At 42.3% G+C, this 17,258-nt stretch overlaps 2 protein-coding genes across 3 annotated transcripts in view; one reads left to right on the top strand and one right to left on the bottom strand.

The window, feature by feature from the left end:
• The window catches only part of HMGCR (3-hydroxy-3-methylglutaryl-CoA reductase), a 77,911-nt gene extending 72,710 nt beyond the window's left edge, over positions 1–5,201 (top strand). The window contains exons 18-21 of one of the 2 annotated variants that reach the window (XR_013624098.1): positions 497–655; positions 2,130–2,281; positions 3,722–4,615; positions 4,692–5,201. Coding sequence is in view for 1 of the 2 variants with exons in the window: in XM_068122537.2 (XP_067978638.2) it covers positions 497–655; positions 2,130–2,281; positions 3,722–3,737 (327 nt within the window). In the remaining variant the exon portion in view is untranslated. Of the gene's footprint in view, positions 1–496; positions 656–2,129; positions 2,282–3,721 lie in introns of both variants that reach the window. The other variant, XM_068122537.2, reaches the window with a different exon arrangement.
• Positions 5,202–7,194: 1,993 nt separating this feature from the next.
• The window catches only part of LOC137431323 (ceramide transfer protein), a 112,141-nt gene continuing 102,077 nt past the window's right edge, over positions 7,195–17,258 (bottom strand). The window contains exons 12-15 of the mRNA XM_078781863.1: positions 8,892–8,962; positions 8,205–8,330; positions 7,982–8,111; positions 7,195–7,818 (exon numbers count right to left, since the gene is read on the bottom strand). Of these exons, the coding sequence (XP_078637989.1) occupies positions 7,691–7,818; positions 7,982–8,111; positions 8,205–8,330; positions 8,892–8,962 (455 nt within the window). The 3' untranslated portion in view covers positions 7,195–7,690. The remainder of the gene's footprint in view (positions 7,819–7,981; positions 8,112–8,204; positions 8,331–8,891; positions 8,963–17,258) is intronic.

The following is a 17,258-nucleotide window of genomic DNA, read 5'->3' as shown; positions in this document are numbered from 1 at the left end:
TGCTCTTTCTTGTTTATTATTGTTATTAATTGTGCTTGTGTCCTTTTCATTTTCTCCTTTTTCAACCAACCCCATGAAAAGGGGAAATGGTCGTACGTTTGTTGTTGCCGTCCTTTTCCATTACATATTAATTGAAGCTCAGTCCACTCCAGCCAATTCAAATGTATGGAAAGTGATTGGACATGGGTTTTAATTGCCATATACTATGCATTAGAAGTGGTACTACCAACTTGGAAAAATAAGTTTTTGGGCCTATTTAATTTGGCTGCATTGAAATTGGTGAGTGATTGGTAAGAATCAGGTTTCCTGTGAATTAAATTTGAATGCTGAGAATCTACTGCATTTTAATGAGTAGAGGACAGTCGAGCTTCCTGTGTATGTATCGAAAGATTTGACATGATTTAATTCTAATTTTGGTTTCCTTTTTGAAGTTGTTGCACCTTGCTCGAGTCAGCATTGATTTAAAATTGCGAGGTCGTATGCACATGCCATACAGGACCCTGCACAAAACGTGAGCAGCTCCAACTGCATGACACTAATGGAGGCAACGGGGGATACGGGAGAGGATTTGTACATAAGCTGTACAATGCCATCCCTCGAGGTTGGGACAGTCGGTGGTGGCACGATCCTGCTTGCCCAGCAAGCTTGCTTAAAGGTACATACTTCCCACAGTGCCTCCTTTCTCTGAGCTGCGTGCTGAACTCACTGTAAATGGCTTTCTTTCTTTTTCTTTTTGATTTTCCACATTGGTCACCATTGTTTGCTTATGATGTGTTATTGTGCGATTCTTGCTCGGTATCGTGAGTGAATGGAACAGGCTTCACTGAAGACAAAAGACAATTGGAGTGCAATCGTCACCTGACTATACCTGTCAAAATAGCTCCGGTTTAGATATTTCCGATGGAGTACAGCAGTCAAGCCAAATTGGATTTTTAATCTAACCTGTTGAACTTGTAAGAGGCCAAATATGGTTGTTTAATTTGATGGCTTTCTCCTCTGCAACCTCAAATAATGAACCAGAGAGGCTGCCGTCAATTTTTGAACAACAGTTTTCAAATTTTATTTGCTTTCGTTCTTTTGAGAACATAACGTACAGCGAAGGTAATTGTTTGAAGCTGCTGCCTTTTAACTCTCCTTTGATCACACGACTCAGGAAAAATGAAAGGATTTTTCTTCTTTTTTGGAGCTAAAAATAATCTGCAGTGCAGGCTTGCAAGGAGTTAACTTGTTCAACAATCCTAGAGCAAAATACTATTGCAGGGAGAATTGGGTCATATTTGAAAATATTGTGTGTGGGTATTCTGCAGAGTGGCTTCGGACACTGAAAATGGGGAAAACAAATTGAATTGTGATCGAGCACCAAAGTGCAATTTTTGTCACAAATTATGTGGTTACCTTTTTTGACGATGGAATGTAGTGAGATGGATAATTTAAATTTTTGAAATATTCCATCTGGAGGGGGAATTTACATATTTATGAATTTCCTATAAGATATACTAGGGCATTGGTTTTGACGAATAATGTAATCGCTAATTTCAACACAAAATTAGTGATCTGAGTGGGTGACAAAATAAGTTTTAAAATAAAAAAAATTAAATTAAATACTGGACCTTGAATGGTGATTGATCCTCCGTGGAGAAGAGAAGCTGACGTTTCTGGCCTTGCCCTTCGTTGGAGCAAAAATGCGGGCCAACGAAGGGCAAGGGCCAAAACTTCAGATTCTCTTCTCTTCATAGTGGATCAATCACCATTTCACCCTATCTGTGCTGAGGGGAAGCCTCCCTCCTCTAACCAAAGTTGGCATTAACTTCCAAACCACTGCTGATTCGCTATTCACATCTCATCATCTGTAGTTGATGTGCCGCTGATCAAAATACCCCAGCCCATATAGGGATAACGAGATCATCCAGATCCGGCCTATCAGTGGGACATGAAATATTGCTATTTGAAGTTGTGATGTGAAAAAGTTTGGTGTTGATTTAAATGAACTTTTGTTCCCAACTGTATATGTGTGCCTAATTAATATAGCTTGTCTTGAAGTCTCTTGGCACAGGAAGTTGATTTCTTGAATATTTATGACGATGCTAAATGGATGCAATATAGCCAGACATGTTGTTTGCGCTGTCTAGATGCTGGGTGTGCAAGGTTCCGCGGCTGATGTTGGAGTTAATGCACAAACGTTGGCCCGAGTGGTCTGTGGTACGGTTCTTGCTGGAGAGATCTCCCTCATGGCTGCACTATCCGCGGGACACCTTGTCAAATCGCACTTGGAAAAAAACAGGTGGGACGGTGAAACAAACAAACTTTTATCACTAAATTGCTAATCACTTGTGTTATCTCTTCTTTTCTTCCATATTTGATGTAATCGGATCTCAATTGTGGCTCAAACACTTCTGTCGGGAGTTGCAAGTGATAAAAATAATTGCTATAAAAATGTGCTGTTGAATGCAACTTCAATTGACTTCCGAATGATTTGTGGGGGCAGCCATGGCTTGTTCTCAATTGCTTGTGAAATATATCTGCGATGTCACAAGCATTTCGGCGAATTGTGCGCAGGATGCATACAGCTGTTTCTACAGAATTTCCTGAGATTTTCATTAAAGTTTTCCCACTTGTGCACTTTTCCACACAAGGATGAAAGTCGAAAAGTTTTTGAAAGCACTTGTTTCACTTAAAGGGGAATGCTGATTTATCGGCCTTTTATTTGCGGTAGTGCAAATAAAAGGCCGATAATCGGCATTCGCTTAGATTTTTTTTTGAATTTGTAGCTTGATAAAGGAAATGAGGTCCTTTTGTGAAGTTGGCAGAGATTGTGGAGAAGCGGTTGGCAATTTAAAAGAATAGGATTTGATTTTGGAACAGCAGAGGAGATCCATTGCTTGTGTATTGGAAACTGGCACAGGTCTGGAAAACCGATTGGAGCAAATGCATGGAGTCCAGGGAAGGAAAAAGACCTGCGATTCGCTCAAACTTTTATGGTTCTGGGAATTTTTGCTTGTCTCCTCCTTTAAGATTATTTTACCAAAGTTTTGTGGTGCATTCATACAAACACCAACTACAACAACTGAAATAGGTTAATTACGTCTGCCACCAAAGGTGGATCGAGGTTAGGTTTTCACCCCTGTCTGGGAACAAGATATCTCAAAAAGTTGTGGACGGATTCGGCCGAAATTTTGCAGAGAGGACGAAATGATTAGATTTTGGTGAAGATCCGGTTTCGGATCCGGCTACTGGAAGTTTTAAAGTGATTCTTCACCATTGGGAGATAGGGACAAAAACGATATATAGCAGGATATCTCAAAGAGTTATGGACGGATTTGGGGGAAACTTGGTGGACAGATTGGGTGTGTGACAAGGACAAATAGATTCGATTTTGGTGAAGATCTGAATATGGATTTGGATATGAGAATTATTTATTTTTTAAGTGATTCTTCACCATTGAGAGATTGGGTGAAAAGCGATTATATAACATATTTAATAAAAAAGTTATGGTCGAGTTTTGACTAAACTTGGGGGATGAGTTGGTTTGGTGACAAGAGCAAGGCGATTCGATTTTGGTTCAGGTCCGAATCCAGATCCGGCCTATCAGTGGGATACAAAACATAAACTGTTCAGCCTGGCGGAGGTATACGCTCCACCGAGTGCCGTTCTAGTTATCTATGCACTCTTGATTGCAGTAAGTAATACTACGGCTGAGTTTTCAAATCCATTTCTTTTGTAGATCAAAAATCTGGTGAACCTTGATGACTACGAAGATCGAGCTCCAAAGTCTCAGCGGGAGCAACCTGTTCGGGTCTCTGCAATACCACTGCTCATTTCGAGGACATTGATCGATGGGGAATGAATTTTTGCACATGGTGGCAGCACTGTTCAGTGTCAACCATCTATCGTGTTGTTGGTTAGAAACGCTTTGTAAATCGTTACTTTTTAAACGTAGAATGTAATTTAATGTTCAACGTCCATCTGTGCAAGACGCTTTCATTTAATAATGTTCATCTCCAGGACGAACCATTTTGCCTTACTTGCACGTAAGGTTTACTTGACACATATGAGTTAACTTTGATTAGGGTCGCTGCTGTTTCTGCTTGTTGTATGGAGATGGCATATGACTGACCAATTACTCATCTTTCAATTTTTGGAGTTAAATGATCTAATGTTGGTGTGAGAGTAGGTAAAGCTCCGTTGCATTGCCCTCTCCAGTGTGGATTCCATTTTCCGCACGATAACTCGGAGCAAACATTTCAGTTTAACCTCAGGCCAATCCTATATGGCACGCCATTTATTCATGGCGGCAGCCACTTGGCACGGACCTCGTGTGCAGATCAGCAATTTCCTTTGTGTGACTCGATCCTGATTTCTTGCCCCATCAGGAAACAGGATATTTAATGTAAGCTGAGCTGCTATTCTGAGTCTTGAATTTATTTATTTATAAGAACACAACTGCTTGATGCTGGAGTGGAGGAATTCTGTTCCCTATTTACATTTTTATTAGCAACCCTGGTTGTGTTCCTAACCTAACCCTAACCCTAACCCTGGCGAGCTTACTTTCCAGCTTTTGAAATGAGCCAATAAAACGAGCTTACTTTCCAGCTTTTGAAATTAGCAAATGAAACGGGCTTACTTTCCAGCTTTTGAAATTAGCCAATGAAACGGACTTACTTTACAGCTTTTGAAATTAGCCAACGAAACAGGCTTACTTTACAGCTTTTGAAATTAGGGTTAGGGTTAGGGTTAGGGTATTACAACCCTGGTGTTGGGCTAGCGGCTAGGGTGCCGGCTTAGGATCCTAGGATCCTGGGTTCGAATCCCGGTCGATCGCTGAATTAACGCCAGGGGGCTGTTATCCTGACTCAGCCTGTTATCCTTCCGAGGTCGGCTAATTGAGTACCAGTTCACTGGTAATTCCCTGTTTGTCGTTAAAGGCGGCAAAAATGGTTGGCGTCAGGAAGGGCATCCGGCCGTAAAACATCGCTTCAAAAAGGGGACCAAAAAACAACAACAACCACGGTTCCCGAAAAAGGCCAACCCCCGCTTTGCGGGGAAAAATGGCCTCTAAAGGTGGTTATTTACATTTTTATTAGCACCAGTCCTCCTCAGTGCCTTCGTCATGTTATTGCATCTACTCATGTTGCTCTAAAATTGATTGGAAAATGGTTCATGCAAGTCATGGAGGAAATAAATGTGGAAAAAGAAAAAAACAAGTTGATATTGCCCATACATGGAAGTCTTTCTTTTGTGCAAGCATTGTTGTCGGCATCAAAGCTGTTGGTTCAAATATCATTTGAACTTTTGGCACACACTTCTTGTCCGGAGCATTTTTTACTTGCAAAATCGAAGATTTTTCAAGTATATTGGTCGGTTGCGTTTGTGGTTCTGTCTGTCTGTCACCGGCCTACAGCTCACAATTCTGAACCGATCGTCACGAAACTTCACCAAGTTGTCTAGGTCATCCCAAATGAGAAGCCTATTGATTGAGGTCAAAGGTCACCTGGAGGGCAAATTTTTAAAATCGCCATTTTAAATCCGATTGACTTGAAAATTGAATAACATTTGCATATTTAATCAATAAATTGGGAAATGAACTATTTAAGGTCAAAGGTCAACTCAAGGTCAAATTTTAAGTCATCAATTTTCATCTAAAAAGCCATCAATTCTCAACCGATTGACTTGAAAATGGAACAGCATTTGCTGATTGCCTCACTGAATTAGGAAACCAACTATTTTGAGGTCAAAAGGTCAACTGAAGGTCAACCTTCCAAAATCCATTTTCATCTGAAAAACCATCAATTTTCATCCGATTGACTTGGAAAATGAACAGCATTTGCAGATTGTATCACTAAATAGGAAAACCAACTTTTTGAGGTCAAAAGGTCAACTAGGTCAAACTTCCCAAATCCATTTTCATCTGAAAACCCATTAATTTTCATCCGATTGACTTGAAAATAGAACAGCATTTGTGTATTGCCTCACTGAATTGGGAAACCACCTATATGAGGTCAAAAGGACAAAGGTCAACTCAAGGTCAAACTTCTAAAATCATCATTTTCCATCTGAAAAATCGTCACTTTTCATCTTGTTGACCCGAGCTTTGATCAAGATCGTAAATTTTAATCTATGAAATGGACAATTCGCTGTATCAATGGAAAACTTGGGGGGGGGGGGCAGATTTTGCAAGTCTGGCCACTCTGCCATAAAGCCCAGATCGGTGGAGTGTTGCAGTGATGGTTGTCCTTCTGGAAGTTTCTCCCATCTCCACACAGGATCTCTGGAGCTCCACCAGAGTGACCATCGGGTTCTTGGTCACCTCTCTTTCCAAGGCCCTTCTCCCCCGATTGCTCGGTTTGGCCGGGCGGCCAGCTCTAGGAAGAGTCCTGGTTGTTACAAACTTCTTCCATACAAGAATTATGGAGGCCATTGTGCTCTTGGGAACCTTCCATGCAGCAGAAAATTTTTTGTAGGCTTCCCCAGATCTGTGCCTCGACACAATCCTGTCTATGAGCTCTGCAGGCAGTTCCTTCGACCTCATGGCTTAGTTTTTGCTCTGATATGCATTATCAGCTGTGAGACCTTATATAGACAGGTGTGTGCCTTTCCAAATCATGTGCAATCAATTGAATTTACCACAGGTGGACTCCAATCAAGGTGTAGACTCAAATATGATCAAGATAAATGGGAGGCACCTGAGTTAGATTTCAAGTGTCATAGCAAAGGGTCTGAATACTTATGTCAATGTGATATTTCAGTTTTTTCTTTTTAATAAATTTGCAAAACTTTCTAAAATCCTGTTTTCTCTTTGTCATTATGGGGTATTGAGTGCAGATTGATGAGGGAAAAAATGAATTTAAACGATTTCAGCAAAAGGCTGCAACATAACAAAATGTGAAAAAGTGAAGGGGTCTGAATACTTTCTGAATGTATATCCTATATAGTGTAATCATCATCCGTTCCTGATTTTACTTGTAGATGCTATTTTTCAGTGTACAATTTTCATGGATTGAGGTACACAATAGCAAGGTTACCTGGAAAATAGAATATGTGCAGTTCGTTTGGCGTAACGTTCTTGTAATTCGTATGTCTCCATCCGGCCTTGTCTTGCATGCTGCGATGCGATGACGTGTGAAAGCGTTTAAGCCTCAAATCTGTTTAACTGAATTTCCCACAAGTATCAGTCATTTAGAAAAGGAAGAATTCAGATTTTTGTATGTATATATTTTATTAAGCATTTGCAGTTTGCTCTTCACAGCAAAGACTTCAGCACACCAGAAGTGAAAAACGTATAAACGAAGTGACAAGATATCAGCTCTAAAAAGTTATGCTGGTCTAACGAGTCAAAGCAACATTGAAACTCCATCAGATGGTCATCTTCATCAGAGCTTTAAATGCTTTAAAATCGAATTATAAACACTTAGATACTGTGCAAACAAAGCCCCCACAACTTAGAATGGCAACTGCGCACACAAGACACTGACCACGGTGCGGTGCAAACAGGACAAGGCGACAAACTGCAAATGGAAACGGTTTCCAGCAGTGGGCGGAAGTTCAAAGCTCTCAAACTTTCCTTTTGCCTCAGTCCCTCCTCACATTTGGATAAGGCAACAGAGCTATGGAGAGAGTTAATAGTTGGAATTGGCAATTTCTGCAGGCTGTTTTTGTTTAATAAGGAATCTCATTCGATTGAACTTGCCAACGCTTAGAAGAGGATGGGCTTGCAGGCCGTGCGTTCTACCACGTAGTTCGTGAAGCGTTTGAGGAACCTTGGACATTCTCGTCTCGCGACCGCTCGTAGTACCGAGGCTGGGGCCCAGCCCCCTGGATTCACTGCCAACGGTCCACGGGTCAGCACATTAGAGCGAGGTGTGGCGCCAGCCCCTCCACACAGCTTGCATTCAAAGCAAATCAACCGTGCCACATCATTCATATCAAATGTCCCTCCCAACAAATGTGAGACGCGGCCGCTCGAGTTCTATCCAAATGTACTCACCATTGGCTACGTAGGTAATCTTGCAGGAGAGGTTTTCTCGCTGGATATTCTGGTTATCATCAGGTGGACTGACCATAGTTTGACAAATTAGGGCCACGTTTATCTTCGCCCTTACACATTTTGTGGTGACCTTTGGGAAATGTCAGCATTAGACTTGTAATTGGCAGTGAAGCTCAACATTGGAAAAAACAAAACCATCCAGATTGTCAAAATAGCAGCGTACCGGCACTTCGTGCTCCACGGAGATGTTGCAGACCATCCACGTATCGGGGTCGTTCTCACTGACTGATGGGATCTTCTGCATGCTGGACACGTACAAGATGTCCCTCTGGGATGCTGGCCACACCGTCTGAACCAGGGACGAGGAGCCTCGAGTCAAGGTGCAATTGTGTGTTTGTGATCTTCGCTGTGCAACTAATGGGAGCCATGTTTTTTCTAGATCGAAAGACCTTGCAGACGGTTACCACGCCCGGTACCATTAGCCCAATCCCTCTGCTACTTGTGAATATGAAAGAATGATCGTTTTAAGGCCATTTTTCCCCGCCAGAGCGGGGGTTAGCCTTGCGGGCCCCATGACAATCATGGTTCCCTTTTTGAGGCAATGTTTTTTATGGCCGGATGCCGTTCCTGACGCCAACCCTTGGTCACACTCTTACGATGCGCAGGGATACCGTGTACCTATTCTAAATCGGGGTACACACCGGGATCATTCATCCCAGCAAGCTGGTACTCAATTTGCCGACCTCAGAAGGACGACAGGCTGAGTCAACCAACCCCCCTGGCGTTAATTCAGCGATCGACCGGGATTCGAACCCAGGATCCTAGGATCCCAAGCCGGCACCCTAACCGCTAAGCCAACACCAGGCTACTTGTAATGGTGAGTAAGAAAGGACTCGACAGTGCTACCTACCTTATGTGTCTGATAAATGACAACAGCGTTGCTGGAAAGTTGTTCAATGAGTTGCACAGTTTCAACTGTTGCTGAAAGACAAATGTGAAAAATCTGACGCAGATGCTCATCGACTATCGCAAACTAAAGGCACAATATTGCAAACAAAGTGTTAACCGCTTTAGGAAATTAATAAAATCTGTTTTCTTGTCTTCTGGCACTATAGCTTTTGCAGATACCAACGCTCCCATTATCTATTTCGTTTATTTATAAGACAACTAAAAAAAAAAACTTCTACAAGAATGAAAAAACATGTCGGGATAGAATCCCCCAACAAACAAGGTAGGAAGGAATGGCAAAGGAGGAAGGAATGGCAAAGGAGGAATGACAAGATCGGGATGACACCACACTACAAGGGTCTTTTAAGGATTTCCATCTTGACGTATTTTGCCATTTTTGTCATGGGTGACAATAGCAACAATTGCATGAAGATGTCTATGTTAGAGGTAGTTGTAGATTTGTAGTGTGCGTTGGTGTAATTGTGTATTTATTTGTTGTGAGATTGAGATGGAAAAGTGTCAAAAGATGTAATGGCAATCCGTAAAAGGATTGTGGTGTTGTATTGAGGTGTCATTCCTACCTTGTTTGATTGTGTATTAGGGATTCCATCCTGACGTTTTTTCATTAAAAAAAAAGAAAAAAAGAGTCTCTTCTGACTTGTTTAACTCTTTTTCCCCCCATCTGGATGCCAATGACGTCATCATGTGGTAAATTATTTTGAGGGGCGTTTACACGGGGGAACTCCCCAACCCCCACGCCCCATAACAATATATCTCATACAAGTTCCTTCCCTACTTCCCTTAATACCCCGTCCAATATTTCCGTTCTTTCTGTCTCAATTCAGCAATTCTACAACCCTGATATCATACACCTTTAGAGTCATCTTTATTTTGTACGCCAACATGGCAGAATTTTTCTTTACCCTCTCTCCTTTCTTTGCTCCTTCCTTTATATTCTATCCCCATGCTCCAATATTCTCCAAATCTTCTCTTCTCTTCCAAACTCCACTCAGCTCCTTCCTTTTCTTACAGTCCTACATTCTTTTCTTTTCTTCAATCTACTCCCTGCCAACATGTACACAATAAAGAGATACTTCCATTCCCATCCTCTTCCTTTACTCAATGGAGTTTTGGTTCTTGAGTGATGCCGGCCTACCTTTACGGTCTCGAAACAACGGCACTGATCGAGAGCCAAGAGAGGCTGCAGGTCGATGAGAACAACTAGGTCACGAGGATTGTGGGAGTAAAGAGGGTGGATAGGAGGATGGATGGAACGAACAGATAGGAGAATGATGTGCAGATGAGCTTGATAAAAGTGGGCTGGTCACATTGTGCTGATGGAGGATCAGAGAGAATGGAAAGGATAGCGGATAGGTTGAGGGACAAAGGAAGGAGGAAACGAGGTAGACCGTGGTTGAGATGGGAAGATTGTGTGAGGACTGATATCAATAAGGTGGAGGAGTATCGTAGCCAAGATAGGGCAGAAGCTTAGTACTGTTTGACTACACCACTTATAAAGGGAAATGATGGAAGACGAAGAATGAAAGCGATAAATCGCCTAATTTGTTCAATCCACTATTGCTTAACGCTTACTTCCTTTGGAAAACAAATGCTGCAGGTACAACTTTTCGATTGGTAATTCAAATCTGGAACGAAATGCTACCATCTACGCAAAGTTACGGTGACTATTCTACGAGAGTAAAATCAGGATGTGCATCGTCATGCCAACATGACGTCATCTCTTTGATGTGCTTTTGTGGTGTATTCATTTTAAAATCAGATTTAAATTTTTTTTACCTCCACCGACAAAGTCGTTTTGTTATGGTACGGGTGCAACACCCAAGAGAGAATGTCGCTTCCTTCCATTGGAATTATTGTAATTGCTTCAGCCGTTATTGTGCTAGGCCGGATGTAATTTATCAAAAATTTTGAGGATTAACAAATCAGTGATTTTGTGATCCCTCGATCTGGTGGTTGGCATCTTTTTCATTCTGTTTTTATTTTAGTCAGTATTTTCTGTTTAAGGAAAGAGCCTGGTTCACAGAGACAATCGCAAACTCTCTACATGGGGAGGAGGGGGAGGAGGAGATTATAGATGGAGGGGAGATTATTATAGATGGAGGAGGAGGGGGGGAGATTATAGATGGGGAGGGGGGGGGGGGGATTATAGATGGGATATGATGTGGAGTTGCTTGGTTTCTTACATAATTTTATTATTATTTATTTTTCATCGGGAACCGTGAGTGATTATTTAATTATATATCTATTGTTTCGGTTTAAGTCTCATGATTCCTTTATTCTGCACACAATTAATGTGTAACCCTCTCCCCTGTAATATGGTGTAAATCTTGCGCCGATCAGCGAGGCTGTGGTTCGTGGAACATAAGTAAAAATGAACTTTCATTACGAATCTAAAATAAAATGAAATTCTAACACAAGGACTGTGATTTCTTCTGTGGCCACTATATGTGATTATGTTCACATACTATATGTTCTCCACCCCCAGTTCATTTTCATTGAACAGTACGTTTAAAATTATGTAGTTTAAACTCAACATCTATTTTCGTAATATAATACAGAATACCGTATCATCCTTCAAACTTAAACTCCAAGCAGTTAAAAGTAAAACGGCAACTATTTCTGGGAAATTTTTTGGAGAAAGTAACATGACACTCGCAACAAATGTGTGAGCTATCCATTTGGAATTTTATTTGTAACCATTTAATGAAAACTGCAATCATGTGCACTCGTGGTTGTAAAGATTTTAACATTTTCCTTAATGAATTTTTTTTTTTTCCTACCAGCTGCGCACATCACTTCTAAAAGCATCTTCCACACATCACACAAAAAACAGCTGTACATGCATGTAAACCATCCCCCGCCACGCCATTTGAGGTTTTTCACGGGCGTATTCGCTGTATGCTTCAACATTCGTGGCCCTGTACTCCACATATTCACGGTTTTTGCGGATGTTTTCATGGGATTTTTAATTTTCCCTTATGAATCACAAACCACCAGGAACCTATCCCCCTTTTTTCCATTGAAACAATGTCCCAACATTCGCGAATTCAACATTTGCGGCATTTTCCAGGAACTCGTCCAACGCAAATGTCGGGGTCCGACTGTATATCATTTCAAAACACACCTGGACACAAGTGTGCCTTACTGACTGGATTTTCAGTCGAGGTCCTCAGCATCATCCTGTTTCAGCTCTTCGACCTCAATACGGTCAGCTAAAGTGGACCAGCATGGGCACATATGCCTCCACATGGAGCAACTATACTTGAATGCGTACGAACCCCCACCCCCAGTCAGTGGAACACAAACTACAACAACAAAACAACAGCTTCCACTCCCAGAATCTACATCAGCAAAAATAAAACATGGTGGAGCACCCAACCAAAACAGCGAAGCGAGGGGTTTAATACCAGTGACTTAAAATGAGGCCCAAACTGGTGAGATCAGCAGTAATAATAATTTTCATTGAACAAATGATGTGGTGTTTTGCATCAAAGAACGAAACCTAGCTTGTAGTCCAGTCATTCTAGCGAACTTTTACCCCTAACCCACCACTAATTGCAAGAGAAAAAAAATGATATTTTTCTGAAACCTGTCGATCCTCTGAACAAATACATAAAATTATACTCAATTATAATGAGTGGATCATACTTTATTTTCAGATTGCCCGTAGAGCTGTCTCGGCAGAGGACATCGCACAAGTGGGGCGAATCAATATACGACCTTTCACATCAGCATGTGGAGGAATGCAGTCCTTTCTCTACGAGAAGCTTCCAGCCTGTACCGACTTGAGACAAATCAGCTCAAATGTTGACCTCCTCTGGAAGGTTTCGCTTACTGTTCGATCACCTCGGCCCTCTTGGACAGGAATGATGCAGATGGTACACAAGGAAGAACATCCGGGTGAGGCATCAATAATGTTTCTGCCCATGAGTGATCTCAGTCCAAGTGACTTGGACTGCATCAACTCCACACTGCATTTCGTTTGTGAACATGCGCAGAGATATGGTGTAACCCCGATACTGACATTTGATCAGCCACTTTGGTGGAAAGCTCTCACCATAGTCAAGAGCGAGCCAGCTCTTGTTCTAAGACTAGGAGGATTCCATACACTCATGAGTTTTATTGGGTGTATTGGCCACCTGATGTCTGGTACTGGACTCAAAGAGCTTCTGGAAGTTGCATATGCCAGCAACACTACAACCCACATGATGAGTGGCAAAGCCGTGTCTAGAGCTATACGTGGACATCTACTCGTTGATGCAGCACTCAATGCAAAACTTGCTTCGAAGGTATTTCAGATGAACCTCCCAAGTGATGGAGACAGCGAGCGTACAGTTCCAGCAGAGCTCAATGATGCAGGCGACTTGTTTGACGGTCTGATGTCGGGTGACCAAGCAGTGTCAGACATCGAGTCATCGAAGGTGATGGAGGTCATTGGAGACAAAATCAATCAGGTGATTGATACAATAAGGCATCAACGGACAGCGAGACTGTGGTTACAATACATGGAAATGGTGGACATTATCCGTTTTTTTCTGAAATCTGAAAGAACAGGGGATTGGATGCTTCACTTGCATATCCTGCGCGCCATGCTTCCATATCTTGCAGCTTCCGGACACAGACACTACACAAAGTGCCTGCACATATATCTGCAACTGATGACCGAGTTACCAAAGGACCATCCAGAAGTACATCAGAAATTTCTCCAAGGATTCCAAGTTGTCCGACGGAGCGACAGATACTGGGCTGGTCTGTCTACAGATTTAGTCATCGAACAAGTACTTATGAGAAGTCTGAAGACATCAGGTGGTCTGACCAGGGGACGAGGGATGACAGAGACACAACGCTCAGTCTGGGTCATGGCTAGTCCTTTCTTTGCAGAGGTGAACAACGCCCTCCAACACCTCACTGATGTGATGTATGTGACAAGTGAACAGCACAAAGATCTATCAAAGTCTAGACAGAAGAATGATGTAGCTGATACCCAGAAAATGCTTGAGTTTCTTCATGAGAGGGATCCCTTTCAAGACGACGATACTCTTCACAACATTTTCACTGGTATAGTTGCCCAGACAACGGTGAATGTTGATGAGGCGAAAACTGTGGGAGAAAGGCTCTTGGGCTAGATGAGTGGTAAACGTGTGCTTGAATACAGCTTCAAGAAGAAGGGTCAAGCCATAACTATGGACTCAGAGTCTGCAATGAAGACACCAGATGGAGACATCAATATCGACCCTCAGTTACTCTTCCAGAGACTTGTGATCGCTGGCACTGAAGTAGGAGACTTATCCAAAGCACTCCTTTGTGAGTTATGCACATATCCTCCATCTTTGTTCGAGACCAAATATGCCTTGCTGTCCGCCAATAAGCCAGCGTTAGCCTCAGCAATCAAATCCTTGGCACCTGCCGATACTGCACAACCGTCCGATATACAATACGTACTCGATGGCGGTGCCCTATTGCAGCGCATACCGTGGCAGTCAGGTGAACAGTACAAGGATATCCTTGACCGCTACCTGAAATATGTTAGTAGGCATTACGGGCATGCTATCATCGTGTTTGATGGCTATCGTGAAGGTCCCTCAACGAAAGACTGTGCCCATCAGAAAAGGGGTGAGCGACCATCAGTGAAGGTATCTTTTTCTCAAACCATGACGCTTTCTGACAAGAAGGAAGAGTTTCTTCGGAACAAGGAGAACAAGCAACAATTCATAGACATTCTTGGTAAGAAACTGGAAGAATCTCATTGTGAAGTGCTTCATGCGAGTGGGGATGCGGACCTACTCATAGCAACAACTGCAGTTTGTAGCTCTTCAAAATCCAGAACACTGTTCTTGTTGGCGAAGACACTGACTTGTTGATACTACTGTGCTACTATTTTCGCAAGAATACTGCGCACACTCTCAACTTAATGTCGGAGCCGAAAAATGGTTCATTGAATCCAAGACAATACGTGGACATTGGCAAAGTCAGAGAGGCTCTGGGTGATACTGTCTGTGAAAACATTCTCTTCATCCATGCGTACCTGGGATGCGACATGACATCAAGGGTCTTTGGGATCGACAAAGGCACTGGACTCAAACTGTTCAAGGACAATGAAATGTTCCAGCAAGAGGCCCTAATTTTCGGCAATAAAGAGTCAACACAGGATGAGGTCATTGCTGCAGGAGACAGAGCAATGGTTTGTGTGTACGGAGGCAAACCATCGGACAATTTGAACGAATTGAGGGTAGCAAAATTTCATGCTAAGGTGACAACAAACAAAACATCGTTGCACCCACGGGTACTTCCGCCCACGAGCTCAGCTTCCAAATATCACAGCCTATGGGTATTCCAACAGGTTCAGGAGTGGACTGTGGAAAGGACACAAACTCAACCCGCTTGACTGGGGATGGAGGATCATGGACACCAGGATGATCCCTATGCATTCTGACCTCGCTGCAGCACCAGACTATCTCCTAAAGCTGGTTAGGTGTTCTTTCAAGGGTGGTTGCAGTGATAAACGTTGTGGTCGTCGGAAACTTGGGCTGCCTTGCACATTTGCATGTAGGGAGTGCAGAGGTATTTGTGCAAATGCAGACGAATCAGTGGACGTTTTCGAGGATGCTGATGATAGTGACCATGGAAGAGACGAAGTGACGTGTTAAATATTGTGAACGGACAGAAGGACATTGGGTACAAATAGTTGTGGTAGTGTATTCAAACATGGTTAAATAAATAATTTAGAGTTGATTTGGTGTATTATTAAGAGTGATATTGTAATATAATTAATTTCCAAACATTGCGGTAGTCCGAAAAGTTCCCAAATCGGAAAGGACCTGAAAAACCATGTTCCACTCAATATATTTAAGTATAATTTTGGGCAGATATTTAGTAGACATCAAGGTCTCAGAAAAGTATTACTTCGTTTCTCTTGCAATTAGTGGCGGGTCCATTCACATTTTGACTGGACTATTGTGAACAGAAGAATATTCACTGATAACCAGATGATTTAATGCTTCTAATTAGCTGTTCCAAGTCAATGGGATTTGAATTTGGCCACACGCTGTGATAGATAGCAGCTATAAAGTTTCCCCACACTCATCCAAATGAAAACGACCTAATTGAATTAAAGGATGTCCTTCACCCTAGGGAGAACTTCTCACATTATTAATTCAATTTTTTTAAAGAAAAAAAAAACCATCTTCTAAAAGCATTGCTGCTGAAGGCCCAGTGGGGAATGCTGTTTTTACAATGCAATTTGTCTTTTATATTTAATTAGCCCGCCCATGCACACAGGAGACGGACGGGGTTTTGCAATCGTGTGTGTGTGTGTGTGTGTGTCTGTGTGTGTGTATGTGTGTCTGTGTGTGTGTGTGTGTGTGTGTGTCCAGGCCGTACATTTTTTACGATTTGAGATTTGTCATCAAATTTTCAACAAAGCTTTATTTTTAGAATATGGAGAAGGCAATTTTAAGAATTTGCATACTGGGTCACTGAATTTGTTCACTAATCAAAAGGTAGGAGTCGATCACAAACACTCAGGCTTCAATTTTTTCAATTTCGGACTATGGGGCTCCCATGGTGGGGTGGGGGGGAGGGGGGGAGAGGGGGAGAGGGGAGCTAGAAAGGATAACCCCACCCCCACCCTGCTAACTCTGCAATCCCTACTAGTCCCCCCCCCCCCCCCCTCACACTTCGGATCCCTGCTCCTCCCTATGAACCCGATGCAATACCCCCGTTTTTTTTTTCCAAAAGGCGTGGGATAACCAATATGCAACATAATACGTTTTACAGCATTAATTTTGCAGGCAATTAAAAAATAAATTTCTATTCATACATGGCAGTAAGCATCGAAAAGTGTTATTTGTAAAAATCCTCCTGGATTCTATGGCATTCAAAGCTCCCAACATTTTTGGCATCTCCCATGATGAGGCCGAAACACAAGGCCTGCTACTCCGACATAGCAGACAGGTCGGTGACCTCTAAGTTTGTTTTTACTGCCCGCTCCTTCAAACAGGCTCCCTCTGCACTCTCAGTGCTTTGGCCTACCCGACTTCTCCGCGACACACACGTTCTTCCAGTAACCCATTGTGGTTCATCTTACAAAATCCTGGCTTGCTACACACATCCACTCCTTTGTTCCTCTTTTCTCACGTTTGTGGGTCAAGCACTATTATTCCACCAGTTTAGATTTTCTATACAAAAAAAAGCAAATTCATTTAATACAATTGAACTCGGTTCTTTACAAAACAAAGATCAGTGCATTATCTCTATCTATTGCTGAATCAATTACGAAAGGATTGAAATGCAATTTCTTGTATACCGT

Source organism: Myxine glutinosa, chromosome 7 (assembly GCF_964187855.1).
Source record: "Myxine glutinosa chromosome 7, kmMyxGlut1.1, whole genome shotgun sequence".
NCBI lineage: Eukaryota > Metazoa > Chordata > Myxini > Myxiniformes > Myxinidae > Myxine > Myxine glutinosa.
Note: the sequence above shows the minus strand (reverse complement) of the source record. Positions and strands in the feature narration are given on the sequence as shown.